The sequence below is a fragment of the Euprymna scolopes genome, chromosome 20 (assembly GCF_053919585.1).
Source record: "Euprymna scolopes isolate OS-2025 chromosome 20, ASM5391958v1, whole genome shotgun sequence".
Lineage (NCBI taxonomy): Eukaryota > Metazoa > Mollusca > Cephalopoda > Sepiida > Sepiolidae > Euprymna > Euprymna scolopes.
This window is the reverse complement of record NC_136501.1, coordinates 14,032,101-14,052,364: the sequence shown is the minus strand read 5'-3', so window position 1 is coordinate 14,052,364 and position 20,264 is coordinate 14,032,101. Positions and strand designations below refer to the sequence as shown.

The window sequence follows — 20,264 nt, the reverse complement described above, 5'->3', positions numbered from 1 at the left end:
GTCACGTGAACAGTGATAATAATCAGGAAAGAGGTAACAAGAATTAAGTTTTTACACGCGGTTTGTTTTTAGGATGAAGTTCAACATTTGTGTGAATAGTGCATTGATTGCTGACATGTAACAAAAAATAGATTTAATAAAAAAATTATAAGCCTTTAAATAAATTGTAACCCAAAACAAATGCTGAGTAACCAGTTTCCAAGTTTTTAAATGGTCATAGATAACTAACTTACTAGACACACACGTGCAGACAAACTATGCAGTAAAATACATAACTCTATGGTCCTGGGTATGACCTTAAACTATATCCGATGGTGAGGCCCCAGCTTGCGGACTTTGGGGAGTATGGAGCCACTCTTTAATTGCTATTGCTCCAAAGTTTACTCTGACCTGGAGTGGTAGTACCTGTTAGGGTCTCAACTATGGATTAAATAGAAACCGACTTGAAAAAAAAATTCTATTAAAATTTTTCCTTCAAAATCACTGGATTCGGCATTAAATAATATGAAAAGTGTTGATATGCCGTAAAACAAAAACAACCACTATAACTCTGTAGAAATCAGATTCTACTTTTTTTAGGGTCAGCTCGATTCTGTTATTAGCAGTGGTTTCCCCGATTCTTCCTAGAAGAACGTACTTACGAAAAACACTACATGAAGGTTGCAAACATCCATAAGTGAAAATAGTGTGTTATGGAACCGACAGGATTCGAAACTGACACACGTTAATTTGCGTTTGTATCTACTTCAACACAACCACTTCCTACAGTGTAGTTAAAACAGATTTTATTAAACGAGGAAAATAGATGTATACACATTCTCTCGCTCTCCCTCCTTATCTCTCTCTCTCCTTTCTCTTCCTTCCTCCCGCTCTCTTTTCTCTCGCCCCACATTCCGCCTGCTCTTTCTTCCTCTCTCTCTTTCACTCCCTACCGTTCTCTCTTTTTTCTCTTTTTTCCTCCCCCTCTCTATTTCTCTCTTTCTCTACCTTCTGTTCTTTCTTTCTCTCTCCTTCTTCCTGCTCTCTATCTCTCCATCTCTTTCTCTCTCCTAATCTCTTTCTTCTTTCTCCCTGTTTCTCTTTCTATCTCTTCCTCTCCCTTCCTCCTACTCGCTATCCCTCTCTCTCTCTTTTTCTCTCCCTCCTACTCTCTCTCTTTTTTCTCTCTCTCCCCCTCTCGTTTCTTTCTCTCTCTCTCTCTCTATTTCTCCCTTCATTCTGCTCTTTTTCTCCTCCCCTCCCACTCGCTCTATATATATCTTTCTTTCTTTTTCTCGGTAGTAGACAACATTTCACTTCTAATTTCTCTGTTAAATGATCTTTTAAAATATAATTTTTAAAATATAATTTTTAAAATATGATTTTTAAAATATGATTTTTAAAATATGATTTTTAAAATATGATTTTTAAATATAATTTTTAAAATATGATTTTTAAAATATGTTTAAAATATAATTTTTAAAATATGATTTTTAAAATATGATTCCTTAAATGGTTGTTTTAGTACTTTATGCGGTCACATTTTTTCAATAAATAATTGATATACCCACCATAATCATGTTGACATACCAGTTCTTGTTGAAGTTAAGCAACATTGCGCCGTGTAAGTAACAGATGGGTGACCATTTAAGAATTCTCCACGTTTTATGTTGTCTCCCTTGATCAAGATATACATGCGGCTGAATTTGATATTCCCTAGAAACTTTCCATGTGAGTAAAAACCGTATGCCCACCAAGATCGAATACCGCACCAGGTGTTATCGAAGGTATTATTAGATAATCAATTAATAATAAATACAAAAATTATGTGTAGGTCACGTAATAGCGAGAAACACAGACACATGCGAAGTAGTTGAACAATTTTATAGACATGGAGGTATATGCAAAAAAAAAAACACCATCAAAATAGGTTTGACTTTTCAACAATCTTTTAACAATTGCACGACATCTTTTCAACGATCGATTACCATGAGTAATAATACTCTACTCGAGAGGTCTTCGTTCAAACTCCTCGGCTTAGCATTCACAGGAAACATGAATTGGAACAAATGCATTGAAGACATTGCCAAGACTGCTGCAAAGAAAGTGGGCTCTCTCTCTACTGCTAGAAAACTACTCACAACCGACAATATTTTGTACCTCTACAAACCACAATTCGTTCATACATGGAGTATTATTGCCACTTCTGAACTGGTGCATCCACCGCTAGTCTCTTTCTCTTAAACAGAGTGCAAAATAGAATCTCTAACATAATGTCCCGCACTATCAGCCAAGCTTCAACCCCTGTCGCATCACTGCAATGTTGCATCCCTGTGCCTGTTTTACAAGTACTTTAATAGAATGTGTCGGAACGCTTCCTTCTCTAATAGTTTCTTCCATCAAACTGGTAGCCTTTATAATTTCCTCCTGGAATGCTGCTTTACCTGATTGTATTAACAGGCAGAAATTTAAATGTAATGTGAACAGACATCTGACTACTTAACTCCCTACATACTGTCCTTGTACATATGGTTCCATGTAGTAGTCCCTTACGTTCAAGTGGCAATATGTCTTGCTTGGGGTAAATATAAATAAAAAAAAAGAGTCACTATTCTACAATTAAGGCCTGCCCATGCATAACATCATTTACCCAACCTTTTGTCTCATCATATACAAAACTCTGACTCGGCCAATGGTCAAAAGGTTAGTGTTTCGAGTGACTAACACAATTCGTCCATGGAACGAGAACCAGACAAGATAATGGGCATTGCTTATCAATGTCCATACTGTCTGCAATTGACCATTGTCCGAGTACCGTGTACCGTGTACCGTGTACCGTGTACCGTGTGCATGAAGGCAATATATCATCGGGCTAATCAGCACAACTTATAAGAAATACCGAATACAATGAAAAGTGGACGATATCGGCGCCATTGGCTCTTATTTCAAGTTTAGGTTTCACGGTTCTCAAAAATGATGCCAATGATAAGGGCGGTCCTAAAACTGAAACTTTACCAAAAACATTTCATTATATCCCTTAGCAATTAATTACCAGACAGAGCTTCAAAAAAAAGACGAAACAGAGTCCAAATAAGAGCAGATTGAACGTCCATCCATAAACAGGTTCATTTCAATAATCACATGACCACATCACAAACTCGACACACTAATACAAACAATATCTCACACTAATTAACCCCAAAACAATCACTAAGAAGTTGCCATGAAATACATGGTCCAAAAAGATATAAGCAACAAATGTGCTACTACTAATGCCTCCGTTCCGTCTCAAGAAACAATGGACACCCTTGGAAGGATAATTGCAGGTGTAATTATGTGGCAAGGGTTGCGCAATCTTCAGCCATCCCTCTTCTAAATCGGTATTGTTTTGGTCTAGTGGCAAGGAGAGGCCCAAGACTGACTGGAAACAATGCTGAGATAAGCGGAGAGCACATACAGCACCTGAAAGTCCCAAATGGTCATCCATTTCCGTACTGACCAGGTTCAATGTTGCTTAACTTTGGTGATTTGGTGGAAACCGGTGTGTTAACGTAATTATGCCATATATAATATAATATAATACAATACTGTACATGACAATTATCTGAACAATGTTCTCTTTTCTATCTGGTAAAGGGATATAGTAATATCACGAACTAATTTCATATGCGCAATACGTGAACTTTTATTGATGGTACATGAAACTCTAGTCCCCTTTGAAGTAATCTCCTCTGGCTGCAATGCACTTGTTGTACCGTTCCAACGGCTTCTGGAAGGCTTCATATAAGTCCTCTTGTGTGAGTGTGTCCTCTTGTAATAGCATGTCAATGACCCTCATCACAAACTCTTTCATCTCCTCAATTGTCTCATAATAACAACCTCTAAGGTTTTTTGGGGACTAAGGGAACAAACAAAAGTCACAGGGAGCAAGGTTTGGACTATAGGGAGGATGAGGAACTGTTTTAATGCCCATCTTGATTAAATAGTCTGTGACAAGGATGACGTTGTGAACTCGTGCATTCGCACAAATCTCCCACATCTTCAGTTTCTCATCAATAATTGTGTGTGCAGTTCCCACACTGACATCAAACTGTGCACTTATTGTCTCTTTAGACACACGACGATTTTTATCCATTAAATTCTTTATTTGGTCAATCAACTCTGGTGTTCTTCCTTATTCTTCCCACAACTCTCATCATCCCTCACAGACGCCTTGCTTTCCTTGAATCCCTTATGCAACTCAAAAACTGATGTTCGATTCATGCAAGATGGTCCAAAAGCAGTCTGAAGCATTCCATACTTTTTTTGTTGCATTTATTCAAGTTTAAAACAGAATTTTATTGCATATCGTTCTTCTAAAGTGTCCTCACATTCAGATTGCATTTTTGAAATTGACAAGTTGTGACAATCAGGCTTTAATAGGGTGTATTCCAATTCCTGCTGTAGCTGTTCATTTGAACTTTAAATCATAAAATTGGTCAGTCATCTCATAAGATGTACAGTAATAGCATAGTGAATTTTCAAGAGTCTACAACAATTTTAAATGCCTGTACAAAAAAGGTTTGGAAACTTATTGAAGGCAACCACTTCGATGCAACCACTTAGATGCAACCACTTAGGGGAAGGAATGACGTAAACCGACTTTACATTTTGAACATGGATTAAAACAATACACGCGGTTCTTATGTTTGTATAAATATATGTTAACTATAATAATTTAATAACGATGCATTTGCTACAATTTACCAGCTTCAATAAAACAACATTATACACGTTTGCAGTTAAGTCTTATTTCAACATTATTATACGTCTGCAGTTAAGTCTTATTTCAAGATGACAATGACTAACTAATCAAGAAAATATTATTTGAATGTCAAGATTAGATATTAGAATATTCCGGTGATTTATAGATGGCATCCTATGCAAAGGGTCAACTCAGTGCAACTGAAATCAAGAAGGGTCGCCATTTTCTAGAGCACCACTTTACACTTTAAAAGAATAATAATTAGAGCTAGGACAACAGCATATTCTTTTCATTGTTTTGGCTCTCGAGTGTGTATCCGTTGATATCTTATGTTTTTATATAGAGTGACATGGTTCTCGATTGATTAACTGTGTCTAATTGTGTCCGATATATACTCGAGAGTCAAAATAATGAAAAGAATATTCTAATTTCATAGCCCTAATAATAATATAATCTTTTTATTTACTCTAATTCACTCCAAACAAGGCATATCGTCACTTGGATGTAAGGGACTACTATTTGGAACCATATATACATGTAGGGAGTTGAGCAGCAAGATGTCTGTCCACATTACATTTTCTGCTTGTCAGGGAAGCAAGAAACACGGATAAATTTATAAAGTCTAGCAGTTCGAAGGAAGAAACAGTTAGAGTAAAAGGCTTTCCGGTATCTAGGTACGTCAACCGTGAAGAGGTGGGATTTTGCTGCTTGTCGGGTTACTTCAGGTATGTACGTTCGTTAAAAATGACTTGCAAAAAAAAAAGACACAACATGAATTTAATCTCTCGCTTTCATTCTCTCTCTACCTCTCTCTTTCTACATTTATTTAGTGTTGCTTTTCTCTTGTTTAACTGATAAAACGGTTTTTGATTTTTATAAACCTTCACAGTTCAGAAAAAAAACATTTGAGTTTTACTGATTTAAAAAAAAATGAAGACAAAAATTGATAAAAAAAAGACTACTTTAAAAACTAACAAACTCACACAACCCTTTCCTTATTAATTAATTGTCTTGTATTTTTTATTGATTAGTTTCGTTTTAATGACTTCAAGTAGTGAATATAAGTTAAATTACAAGCCTGTTATTGCGCCTGTTTTACAAATATTTCAATGGCATGTTCTCTAATGAACTCTTTGCACTTGTGCCCCCTCGACAAACATACCTCGGCAAACCTGTCTAGAAACAAAATCCCACACCTTCACTCTTGAGGTCTCTAGATGCCAGAAAACTTTCTACTCTAATAGTTTCTTCCCTTGAGCAGCAAGACTTTGGAATTCCCTTCCTGCTGCCTGCTTCCCTAACTATGTTGATATGCAAAAGTTTAAATGTAACGTAAACCAACATCTTGTTCATCTTCCTTAAGCATGGTTCCAAACAGTAGCCACTTACGCCTAAGTGGCGATATGCCTTTTTTAACGTGAGTCAAAAAAAAGAGGATAGCATGGTCCTTATCAGGGCGTGCAGAGGACAGATGCTTGAGGTGCCCTTTTTACTCCTGTTTTAAAAGTGCCCTTTTCAGAGGAATTCATTATAGACCTCTGCCCCACCATTACTATATTTTTACCGTTTTTTTTTTGTTTTTTTTTACTTGAGCACCTGCCCTGAGAAGGTTCTTTGCGCGTTACTGGTCCTTATTCTGAATAAGTACCAGATGTTTTCATAACAAACAGGTTTTTAAAAAATAAAAATTAGCTTCAGTTTCCAAGGAGTATCCTAGTGTTAGAAATCAGGGTCTTTGATGTTTCAACTGCGTTACTTTCATAGTAGATCCACGATTGTCGAGATGCATAGTTATTTGCAAAAGCCATTGGAAACTAAAAATGAGTTCCGACCAAAAAACCTGCCAACTTACCAGGCAACATGATTTCGTGTAATGTGATGTTTGCTTTGTCTGGCGGAAGACTGGAGTTCCACAGAAGCTGCCTTTTAAATTCTTCGCGGTCTTCGGAATGGATCAGTTCCATCACACTTTGATGTATAATATCAGACTGCGTAAACAGAAAAAAGATGAAAATCATGAGAGTCAAATCTCGAAGATCTTTTTACAATTTTGACACAAAATGAGATCGCAGAATTTCTCATCTTGTCAATTTTTTGAACAAATCAATAAATACAAGAAAAGCATTTACACACGCGCGCGTGCGTGCATTATAATATATATATATATATATATATATATATATATATATATATATTGTACTTGTGCCCCCTCGACAAACATACCTCGGCAAACATGTCTAGCAGTCAAGGTATGGGATTATTGACTGTATGTCGATGACTATATATATGTAAAATAAAAATTACAATCCATTTATCTAGTGTTTCCTTTTCAGATTAAATATGTTTTGAACTCATTTCAAAGTGTTTTTTAACATATTTTATTAACTGTTTGCTCATATATATATATATGTATATATATATATATATATATATATATATGTGTAGTCATCGACATGCAGTCCTGTTTCGTTGTATCACAACTCATCTAGACTAGCATCTCCCCCAAGCCAAGGATTGAACCTAGAACCGTCGTATTGACAGTCGGCAGTTCTCCCACTCGACCATGGAAGCGACGCCCGTAAATAACTCGTCGGAATGTCTATTTAAATAGACACCCGCCATATAGTGCTCAAATCGCCTGTTCGTAAACAAACAAACAACGAGCTTCGCATTTTCAGCCAATTAAGTAGCGGGTGAGATTATTTACGACAGTGCTCTACCCAAAGAGGGGGGGGGGCTTAAAATATATTTGTAATCATCTACATAGAGTCCTGTTTCGTTGTATCACAACTCATCAGTGCCGCTAGACTAGCATCTCTCCCAAGCCAAGGATAATTCAAAATATAAGAGTTTAAAGACCAAGCAAGTGCAGCATTTGTTCTTTTCTTATTGAACAAACACATTATTTTATGTTTTATGTTATAAAAAAATAAACAATTCTGCATTTGTTTTGTCTTTAAACCGTAAAATTTTTGAATTTTTGAATTTCATATCAACAGTGTTTTTTAATACAGTAGACTTTTATCACTTTACAATACACGTCGGACCAGCGTTTTCCACTAAATCAGACATTACCCTCAACCAGCAACACCTGAGAGTGACGTGCCAGGCATTACCTCCACCAACATCATGATACGTAAAAAAAAAAACAACAACAACTTATATTCCTTGATGAAAATTATTTTATGGATCGAAATATCGAATTTGATTTTAATAAAAAAAAAACATGTTTGTTTATTAAAAAAAAGGGGGAAATTCTGCACTTGTTTGGCCTTTAAACCGTAAAATTTGGAATTTCACATCAACGATGCTTTTAATACAGTAGACTTTTATCACTTTATAACTTTATAGTAAGTTATGAAAATATATATGGCAATTAAGCTATACAGAATATTCCGTGTTTCATAACTTACTACCTAGCTCTACCTGAAAATTTACACATAAAATTATATCTTCTTATATTAATTTGTGTGATAAAATTAAGTAGTCATATATATATATATATAAAGCTGAACGTCTGTATGTGTGTCTGGTCACGAATAGACTCCTATATGGTTGACTATTATAGAAAACTGATCACATATAATGATAGAAGATGTATTGAGACACAGGAATGGGTATGTTTGCTCTGGCATAATGATGATTCATTAAAATTGTAGGGTCTGCGTACGTGCCTGGTCCACAAAGTATGGAAATAAAAAATAAAAAAATAAAAAAAAAAACGTTTACAAGTGTTTTTGATATAGATGTACATCAGAATACTTTGATAAGTATGTTTTTACTTAAATAGGGATGGTATAATAAAATTGTGGGGTCTGCGTTTGCACCTAGCCTCCATAGAATGGAAATAGGCACAAACTTTAATAAAGACTTTCATATCTATCTGTGTAAGTATACTTTGATAATTATGTTTCAGTTTGAAGAAATATGGTATAATAAAATTATGGGGTGTTCGTTCGCGCCCGACCTCTATAGAATGGAAATATGTCACAAAGTTTAACAAGGTTTTTTAATATAGATCCACAGAATATTGTGATAAGTGTTTCAGTGTGAACAGGTATGGTATAATAAATTATGGGGTTTATCTATTTTATTTTTACTTTCATCATATTTTGCTTTGGTTTTGATACCCCCAAATTCGAAGCTATCTCTTTACAACCCTTTTTCATAACGTATCATACTTTCATAAATCAGAGTCCATTTTCGGTAGGCTGTTTTTGAACCCAGTCAACGACGGGTACTTTTGCTAGTATATATATATATATATATATATATATATATATATATATATATATATATATATATATATATATATATATGCACTGATGATTCCTGAAAGGATGAAACACTAGTGTTTGCAGGTTTTAATAATCATTATCGTAAATAATTATGTCAGCCCCTTTAAGAAACCCGTTTCTTATCGTTGAGCACTTTTAGTTGAATTAAGTTGGTCAATTTAGCTCTTATGCGCAGATCGTCATTAGATCACTCAGACAGATATTAAAAAGCATTTAAAAAAATAAATGTTTAAAATTCAACAGTATTTTTGTGCGTAACGGTAGCTGAATGGCTTAGGCCCTTGCTAATGAAGTCAGGGATTGCTTATGCCGCCGGGTTCGGATCTATCGACTGGTTTAATCGTGACACCCTGCACTGATGATTCCCGAAAGGATGAAACACTAGTGTCTGTAGGTATTTAATAATTATTATAGTAAATAATTATATATATATATATATAATATATATATATATATATATATATATATATATATATATATATATATATATATATATATATATATATGTGATTATTTTATTTATTTTTTGGAAAAAGAAATCCTGCAGAGTGCTCAATTAAAAGGAAAATCCGAAAAATAAGAGGGTATTTACGTACGAGTATATGAGTATTGGCTGAAGAGATCTTGATATGGATATCTAAAACGGTCCCAATTATCGGGCTTGAAACCGACGGTACCAATGACTGGTCTCATCTAACAACTTTCTGTACACAAAACAATATATATATATATATATATATATATATATATATATATATATATATATATATATATATATATATATATATGATTCAACACTTTTCCATTCTATGATTTAATAATAATTTTAGAACAAAACTTTTAAACATGTTTCTAGAGGAGTCGAAAGTAAACACGTATAATCGATGTTGCTTATTCCAATCCATTAGAAAGTGAGAAAAGAAGGCACATCCAAAGGGAAGGCGGAGAGAAAAAAAAATGGCGGATGTTCGATGAGCGTTTTCAAATCACATAAAAAGTTAAACAGATACAACGTTCAGCAAAAACAATGAAATTTAGTTTCAAAAAGTAAATAATTATGGATACTTTCATCGCTAACGGAAGAAGTCGGTTTATTCGTCAGGGAAGAATTGCTGTTTTCCGGGTGAGAATCTATCCACCTTACACTTATCGTTAAATGATATTTTTATTTATTTATTTTCCATTTCTTTTTTAGATAGGATTTTTCTAAAATTAATTTTAGGATTGAAAGAAAATATGAAAGGGACCTTGGTATTACTTTCGACACCTTCGTAACTCTCGCTTCCTTCATTTCGTTTTTGAGATCTCACATTCCGTGAGTGATGTTTCTGACAAAGGAGAAAGAATTGTTGTTTTCTGGATTCAAATTTATTCATTTAACATATATCATTAGCTAGTCTTTGATCTTGAAGTAGTATTTTTTTAGATCCTTACATCAAGTGGCATCGAGCAATTAATTTAATAAAATCTTTAGTTTTTATGCCGTAAACTTTTTACAGTTTTGAGCATTATTATTTGTTTCTTTTAATAATTGCTAAGTTGGAATTAATTTAATAATTGCTAAGTTGGAATTAATTTAATAATTGCTAAGTTGGAATTAATTTAATAATTGCTAAGTTGGAATTAATTTAATAATTGCTAAGTTGGAATTAATTTAATAATTGCTAAGTTGGAATTAATTTAATAATTGCTAAGTTGGAATTAATTTAATAATTGCTAAGTTGGAATTAATTTAATAATTGCTAAGTTGGAATTAAGAAATTCGATGTTGTAACACCCATGCTGTGTAACACAGCGCGGATGCAAATGCATGCGAAGTGACGTCACCAATGGGGAAAAAGAGCTATAAAAATAGAAAAAGAAAACGATTACGAGAGAGACGAGATAACGTTCGAGATCTCGTGAGAGATATGGAGAACGTTCTAGATCACGTGGGTGGCGTCAGGAATGAGGAAATAAATGTTGTTGCTACAAAGAACAAGTGAGTTAGAATTATTTCCTATTATTGATCTCCTTTGTGACTGAAACTAGACACAACGTGTTGGTTCCTTTGCGACTAGAACTGGACACGGTTGTATTTACTTGTGTAAAAGAAAAACACGTTTCGGAAGGACTTTTAAATTCACAAGCAACGTTATCTTTTCTACTAATGGTTTTGTTTTCAATGAAGAATTACCAGTAGCTGCCAAATTATATAGGGAAATCTTCAGACCCATGTAAGCATGATAAAATAGTCTACAGCATTGGATATGAATGAATATGTACGCACCTGATGGAAGCCAAGGTATTGTTCCACTGTACGGGAAGCAAAGAAAACTTCCCCTTCACAAGTTACCACGAACAAAAAGCCATAGAGAGCCTGTAACGGAAGTAGATTTTCATTAGAGCTTGAAATTGACTTATAGATGAAAGCATCATATGAACAATATATATATATATATATATATATATATATATATATATATATATATATATATATATATATATATACTTAGTTATATTTTGGGAAAATGATTCCAGCAGAGTGCTCTATTATAAGGAAAACATTCCAAAAATAAGAGCGTATTATTTGTATTTTTATTTTCAGAAAATTTAGATTAGTCATCTCTTCAGCCGATAATCATTTCATGGGTATCTGTTGAAGAGAGCTTGATATGGGGATCTAAAACGGTTCCATATTATCAGATTTGAAACCGACGGTACCGATTACGTATCTCATCTGAAATTTCTAAAAATAAAGATATAAATAATACTTTTTGGGGGGGGGAATTTATTCCTCATTTCATGAGTATCGGCTGAAGAGAGCTTGATTATGGGGACCTAAAACGGTTCCCTATTATCAGGTTTGAAACCGACGGTACCGATGATTTATCTCATCTAAATTTTCTGACAATATATATGGCAATTAGGCTACATGTGGACGAAACGTAGAAAAGTCTGTGTAACTTAATTGCAATAAATATTGTAAAAACTTACAAACTACTCACGTTTTGAATACCGTCGAAGTATATACTGGAAATAGATCACCGTTTTTTATGTACAAAACTGAACCAAATAAGTACTAATAAATTCTCAGAAAATAATATTGTGCTACATAGTTCAATACAAATAATAAAATCATATTGTAAGAGACAATCTTTAATTTAATACTTCAGTCCAGCACGTTTTGGCAGATTTTTTTCCCGTTTCTTTCGAATGTTCTCTTTTTCATGTCATGTTCTGCTGACTTCCGCAGTAGAGAACCACTATACGTCAAAATTACTATGACTCCCTTTCTCACACCATAACAACGATGATCATATATTATTTTAATGATATTCGAAAACGAGGCTATAGCATAGGGAGATCTCTTTCATATTCTTGTCCAGAGTTGCCAGACTGACATTTTTAATTTTTGAGAGCGAGACTGCTTCAAAAAAGTTTGAATCAGTTTCGCACTCAAAAATTATGTTTGGCCTCTTTTCAGTGAAACGTATGAACGAACTAAGGAAGAAACAATCAGAATATTATATAGCTTACAAATTATTGAAATCTGTAAATTTTGGAAAAAAAATATTCAAGACTAAACATGCTTGGATTTTTTACGTACCGTTCTTTTATGTTTTTTTAGTAGGTTAAAATAGTTTTTAAGGGGTCAAAATGGGTCAAAATTGTAAAAAACTCGTTATACATTTTGAAAAATTCATCTTGGTATATATTTGATTTTAGTTTTTAATCAGTTCATATGAGTGTCACGTTGGTACAGTGGTAATGTCACCAGCTTTGAATGCTTCGGTTTCGATTCTAGCTGATGGCACCCAAATATTTTTTTTTACTTTTGAAATCGCAACTCTATAATAATATATACGAAATCTGGATTAATTAAAATATCATATTTAAGCATATTTTACAACCGGGCAAAGCCTCCTGCTAGCATATATATATATATATATATATATATATATATATATATATATGCTATTAAATAAAAGTCACTTTGTATATGTGTGAGCGAGAGAGTTTCTTCCTCATAGGTTCCGAAAAGGATGAGCCTTTCTTTTGCAAATTTCACACAAAGGTAATTTATATGTCTGGCAGTGTTCTTAGATATGTTTTGTACAGAAATTCATCCGAGAAGTATAGAAAATCGAAAATATCCTATCCTAAACATAGTCTTATAGATAAAAAAGAAGAATTTTTACAGGAGAATATCTTACGTTATATATATATATATATATATATATATATATATATATATATATATATATATATATATATATATATATATACTAGACTACCCGTGACCTGTTGGGCCAGTATGTTATATTAGCTATGGAATAATGTATGAGCGTGACACTTGTGACGTAAAAAAATAGTTTTTGTGAAATAACAGAAACATTTCTATGAAAGTATATTAAAATGAAAAAAGAATATAGATAGATTTCTATGAGTCGTTATGTTTATAATTGTTTATTTTTGAAAAAAAAAAACTTACAGCCATTGAATTATAAGTGGTTTGCCATACTTATAGGTAAATGTGCACTGAACAGATAACATAATACTTAAAGTTAAAATCAAATTTTGATATATCTTTTTAAATGAAATTGTTAGGTGAAAGTACAGAATAGTTAAAAAACACTTTCCCCATATTAAGAATGGCATTTAAAATAGAAAATTAAATGTAACTTTTTTACATTTATTTTAAACAAACATCCATGACCCATTGGGTTAAATATTTAATTTACATGTTAATAATAAGGTCAATAAAACTGAGACAATGTGGAAATGGACGCTGTAAAAAAAAAAAAAGCAGAAAGTATTAACAATTGTTTATTTGGATAATTTAAACGCAAAAAAAAACAATTGGGACGCTGAAAACGTACACAGTGAAACAATACGTTTTATTGTCCAGTTAATCATTTACTTTCGCTTGTTATCGGTTCATGTTTGTGTACGTATGCGCAACCGGAAGTCGTAAACCGGATGTTGGGTTACAACACCCGTTACAAGGTCATTTGCGTTTTATAATTATATATATATATATATATATATATATATATATATATATATATATATATATATATATATATATATATACCTCTCATTGCAGTAAAAAAACAAAGAAAGTTTCAAAGAAATGTGTTTTATTCTGGACATACCTGTAAAATACTGTCTCCTTCAGAAAAACCAGGGTCAGGAAAGAGATGAGATCGATTGAGAAGATGATTTTCGATTGAATATCGATCGGGTAACACAGCTGCAAAAGAAAATCAGAAATACATAAATATTAATAAATATTGGCACATCTCAAAAATGTCACACAATTAGATTTTTTGGTGAATCAGAAGAACTGGTGATTCGAAGTCCGCAGCATTATGAAAAAAAAATCGCATCGATATAAAAATGTACTAACGTTTTTCATAAAATCTGTGGGTATTATTTTTGTTTGTTTTTTTCTTCAAAAAATAATACAAAAAATTAATACACAAAATATTTTATTCTAAATTTATTTAAGCATGTATAAAGGACTTTTGGTGAATGAGAAAAACAGGTGACTAGAAGTGTTTTTATTGTCCACAGTTCTATTTACATGTATTTTGTATATGGTGCATAAATGTTTAGAATTTTTGATAAAAGAAGACTTTCTGTTAGTAATGGGACAATTCCAATATTTTTCCTGATTCCGATACAATTACCGATTCCGTACTAAATTTTCAATTCTGATACAATTACCGATTCCAATATCTCTAAATATTCAACTGCAATATTGTTATTTTTTTGATTATCATAAAAATACACTTTAAAAATATGCAGATATATTTTTTTTCAAACGTAAAAGCACACTTGTGGGATGATCGATTGATTTAAGTTTTACTGGTAGTTAAAAATCAATAAATATTGATTATTTTATTATTACCAGCAGTGGAAAATTTTGTTTTAAACAAAATCAAATAAAAAAAAAGATAATTAAATAAGATAATTATTGTCACGGGGAAAAAACGCACACATTTTTCTGATTCTGATCCCAATACTCCCCCAATTTTTTATTTTACCGATTCCTGATTCTGATTTTGATTAATCGCCCCAACATAACTTTCTGGTCAATTTATTTTTTTCGGTTATGATTTTTTTCCCCTCAATTTCCCTGGGTAATGCTGGGACACAGAACTGCCTAGCATTTCCTAGTTCTGCATATGAATTACAAAATATCTTATTTTTCCCCAAAACCTCTGGCCTTGATAGAAGGAAGAATAAAACTTGCTGTTATCGTTTCAAATGATCTAAAATAACAGCAAGGAGAGACTTGATTCCAAATATTTCTCATATGTTATATCTCCCCTCTTTGGTTTTCATATATAAAGTAAATTTCACAGTGTATAAGGATTATTTGATATTGGAGATATTCATAATCGTACCCTATTTTCAAAAGAGGGGAGATATAACATATGAGAAATATTTGGAATCAAGTCTCCTCTTGCTGTTATTTTAGATCATTTGAAACCATAGCAGCAAGTTTTAGTCTCCTCTTCATCAAGGCCAGAGGTTTTGGGGAAATTATATATATGTTATGTCTTTATTGAATGAATATTTGATTTATATAAAAATAAGTGTTGTTTTAAGTAATACCAAAAATTGTATTTAAGATATATTCTACAACAAAGTTCAAAGATTTCTTTCCATCACAGTTAATCACCCGAAAAAGGCCAGAGGATGAGTTGGCCGAAACATGGTGAAACAATAACAACTATGAAGATAAGGATAACAGTCTGCAAAAAAGAATGAATACACAAATGATAAAACCCCATCTCAAAGGATTATACATTTAAAAAAAAAAATACTATTCGGTACGGACCCGACAATGGAAGATCAGATACGAACACAAAATTTAATTCATAAGACCATAAAATCCAATCTTGATCGCTCTTTAGGGCTCGTGGCATAGTGGATAGAGGGGTTGAGTCTCTACGGTTCCAGGCGAGTATTATCTGAAGATAACAATTTCACTATAGCACAAGCAGGCCAGAGGATTAGTCGGCCAAAATATGGTGAGACAACAACGACTATGGAAGGCAGTAATTAGTAAGGATACAGTTACAAGATTCAGCATTCTTGTCCCGTTGCAGTTAATCACCTGAAGAAGGCCAGAGGATGAGTTGGCTGAAACGTGGTGAAACAACAACTATAAAGATGAGAATAACAGTCCGCAAAAAGAATGAATGCACAGAAATGTTTATATTAACTTGAGATAATGTCACAATAAACAAGCATTAAATAGCCTCCCCCCACACACACACACATGCACATGCAAAAGATATATCTTTAGAATAGTCAGCCTCCGCTGTGAGAAAAGAGTGACCTATGGACAATTACAGTAAGGTGTACAATAATATGCGTGGCAGCAACGTTTCTCTTTTCTCAAAAAAAAAAAAAAAAAAAAAAAAAAAAGGGGTGGGACGAAAAAAGAAAATCAAACGGTTTGCCTGCAATGCTCTGCAGAGTTGGCTGTATGACAAATGACATATTCTAAAGCTGGGGAAAAGTGTCCAGGCTCACTGAACTTTGTAACCTGCAAGTCTTCTTGCAGGAAGTGGGAGAAAAATGGGAGAAAAAAAAAATGTCTGCGATTGATTAAATCCGAATCCCTAACATAATAACATATTACCGGTCGAAGCCTGTCGTCTTTGGGCAGATAAACAGATGAGTTTGCGGCGAAGGTATTCATTTCTATGCATCTAGAATTCATAATGTATTGTTAGTCAAAAATTGGCACTTTTCTGGTTGGGTCTATTTCATCATTCATGGAAAAGAAAAAGATAGAGAAATATGAACATGAACCCCCCCCCCACCACCACCACCACAAAAAAAAAATGTCTGCAGACATTGTTGGCATTTCACTCTTTGGCTTAAAATGAGAATGTATATGATTGAATGGCCAAGTCTGAACCACACTCTGCTGCTAGCAAGCCGGAACACTCAAGGAAGAAAATGGCAATTATGAATCTACATTAAATTAAATCATTTTTGCCAGCAAAACTGATGTTCAGGGCAGGGACGGAAAATTAAACATATCACACGTTTAAGTGAAGATAAATTTTAAGGTTTTTTTTTTCTTCTTCTTCTTCTTCTTCTTCTTCTTCTTCTTCTTCTTCTTCTTCCTCCTCTTCTTCTTCTTCTTCTTCTCACATGTTTGCCACAAAATATTTTTTATTACATTTTTTTAGAATGGCAAATCTATCTGTTCTTTCAAATAGTATGAAATTTCTAATTTATAAAGAATTTATAATGAATCTGAGTAAAAAAAAAAAAAAGTCGGCGATTAAAAAAAAATGTTAAGAATAAAAAATAATAAAAAAAAAAACGAAACATGACAAAACTGTTTCTGAGTTTTTTTAAAGCAAAATTCCCCCCCCCTTTTTTTTTAAAGATTAGTATTAGCTATGAAGCTTAACACAAACCCTAAACGCCTGATTTGAATATTTTTTGTTTGCTTACTTTACACCACTATATTCTGGAAGGTGATGATGGTCAAGTGATTAACGACATTGACTAACGACCTGGGTGTTCCAAGTTCGAATCCAGTTCATTCCACACTAGATCAGGCGAGTTGGAACAAGGCAACAGGGAATAGATCAGAAAATTCCCAAAGACACATGCAATTCTACTGTGATCGGATCGTTTGTTGGAGAGAGTCACTTGGTTTGCCGTGGCGGCGTTTCTTGAATTTCTGTTACATCCTAGGAACGGCAACCAGCGCCTCTGGTGTTAGACACGACGAAACGATAGGCACATGGACGATGACGGACGTTCGTGACATCAAAGATGAATAATTAGAGTTGATTATGGTTGATTTGACGTCGGCTTCATTTGCTGGTGTTTGTAGATTCGTCTCGAATCTTTTCTATCGTAATTATGGGCAGGATTTTATCGGCATTGTTGATAACAGCAACCGTTTGCTGAATCTGAACGTTTGTACAAAATAGCGAACAAAGACAAAAAATAATTTTATTTTTAACAATTAAAACGAATATATTGATTGTAGACCTAAGTCTGTCGTTGGCCGGCGCAAAATTGCTATGAGCGTCGCTAGCACGCAACCCGTCCTGTTCGCAGACACAGCTTGAACTGTTAAACAACTCCTCTTTCTTTAAAAGAGAGAGAGAGAGAGAGAGAGAGAAAGAGAGTGATAAGAAATGCAGGAAAAACGAAAGAAAGGGAGAAAGAGAGATAAAAAGATGGAAACATGTATATTATTTTGTTTTTCAATTCTAAGGACAGCAGCCAGGTTTGAGCTTTTACTATGCACCTGATTACATAAACCATCTCGCGTCGCATATGTCGTCTGTCAAACTGGTAAGTTGGCAGGCCCGACATTTTTTATATCTGCACCAGCCTCTTGCTGCGCACCTCTCCATAAGTACATGACAAGTCTGGCAAAAGGTTAATTCTCCGGGGATCCCCTAGCTTCCCCAAAAGGGAGCCTCCTGATTGTGCTACAATAGTACATATAGAAGAGACTGAGAGTAGCAATATCACGTCTGTGAGGGAGGTGTGTAGCCAATTAAATTGTAGATCGGTTTCTGAGTATTATCAAATGAGACAGAAATGCACCAGTCCATGTAATTCAGAAGATCTCAGTAAGTTATGCAAAGACGGGAGATATTTCTTGGTTTACCGCGGGATATGATTCATCACAACATTAATGTTGATTCCTCGGATTATTTAGCCGGTTGACACATTGCCTTTGACATGGTGTTAGCTAAGTAAAGAATTCCGAAACGCCAAGAAAGATACGTTCAATAGAAACAGTGTTTAGAAAGCGGAAAGAAAACAGTTGGAAGGGCAAGGAATAAGAGGAATCAGAAAAAAAAAAACGGTTTACAATTGGAGAGGATCTTATGTTGTTGTCAAGATAGCTCAAGAGATTGTCAGGAATAATTAATAAAATCATCATGCTGAAAAAAATGTCCCCTGGTGAACATGCTGGTGATTCCAACGACGAATTATACTCGGGAGAAAAATGAAAGAAAGCTCAAAGACCTATTGATTTTGCTCCGTAGAAACTACGAGTTTTTCTGTTCTTCGTTCGATATTTCCTTCTTTTTAACCATTTCTCACTCGCTCGGAATTTCTTCATTATTTTTATTTTATTCAGCCAGAAAAAATCCCAGAGGTACACTAGATCATAACATGAATAGCTGATTAGAAGATTAATGTACGGAACATCACACACACACACACATATATGTATATAATTATATATATATTATGTGTACGTATATATAACGTGCACAAACGTATACATATATACATACATATATGTACATATGCATGTATATACATATATACACATATATACATACATACGTATATACATATATATACATATATACGTATATACATATATATACATATATACACATATACGTATATACATATATATACATATATACACATATACGTATATACATATATATACATATATACACATATACGTATATACATATATATACATATATACACATACATATATATATACATATATATATATACATATATACACATACATATAAATACATACATATATATACATATATACATATATATACATACATATATATATAACTATATACATATATATACATACATAAATATATATATATATATATGAATATATATACATATATATATACATGTACACATATGTACATATATGCATATATATACAAAAATATTCATATATACATATATATACATACACATATATATATATATATATATATATATATATATATATATATATATATATATATATATAGAGAGAGAGAGAGAGAGAGAGACATATATATCAATGAAAACGAAGGGATGTAGTATTTACCTGATATACACAATGATAAACCTCAAACTAATATAAATAAAATTATTTATATATAGAAAAAGTAATCCCAACCGAATTGCTCTTATATATATACATATATATATACATATATATATATACATATATATATATACATATATATACATATATGCATACATATATACATATGTATATATATGTAAATATATATATATACATATATACATACATATATAAATATATATGTAAATATATATATATATACATATATACATACATATATACATATATATATATGTAAATATATATATATACATATATACATAAATATATACTTATATATATATATAAATATATATATACATACATATATACATATATATATGTAAATATATATAGACATATATAT

At 32.8% G+C, this 20,264-nt stretch overlaps 1 protein-coding gene across 1 annotated transcript in view; it reads right to left on the bottom strand.

Moving 5' to 3' along the window:
- LOC145241332 (uncharacterized) overlaps window positions 1-20,264 on the bottom strand; it is a 402,454-nt gene that overhangs the window by 24,998 nt on the left and 357,192 nt on the right. The window contains exons 3-5 of the mRNA XM_080104166.1: window positions 14,160-14,257; window positions 11,291-11,380; window positions 6,576-6,711 (exon numbers count right to left, since the gene is read on the bottom strand). Of these exons, the coding sequence (XP_079960292.1) occupies window positions 6,576-6,711; window positions 11,291-11,380; window positions 14,160-14,257 (324 nt within the window). The remainder of the gene's footprint in view (window positions 1-6,575; window positions 6,712-11,290; window positions 11,381-14,159; window positions 14,258-20,264) is intronic.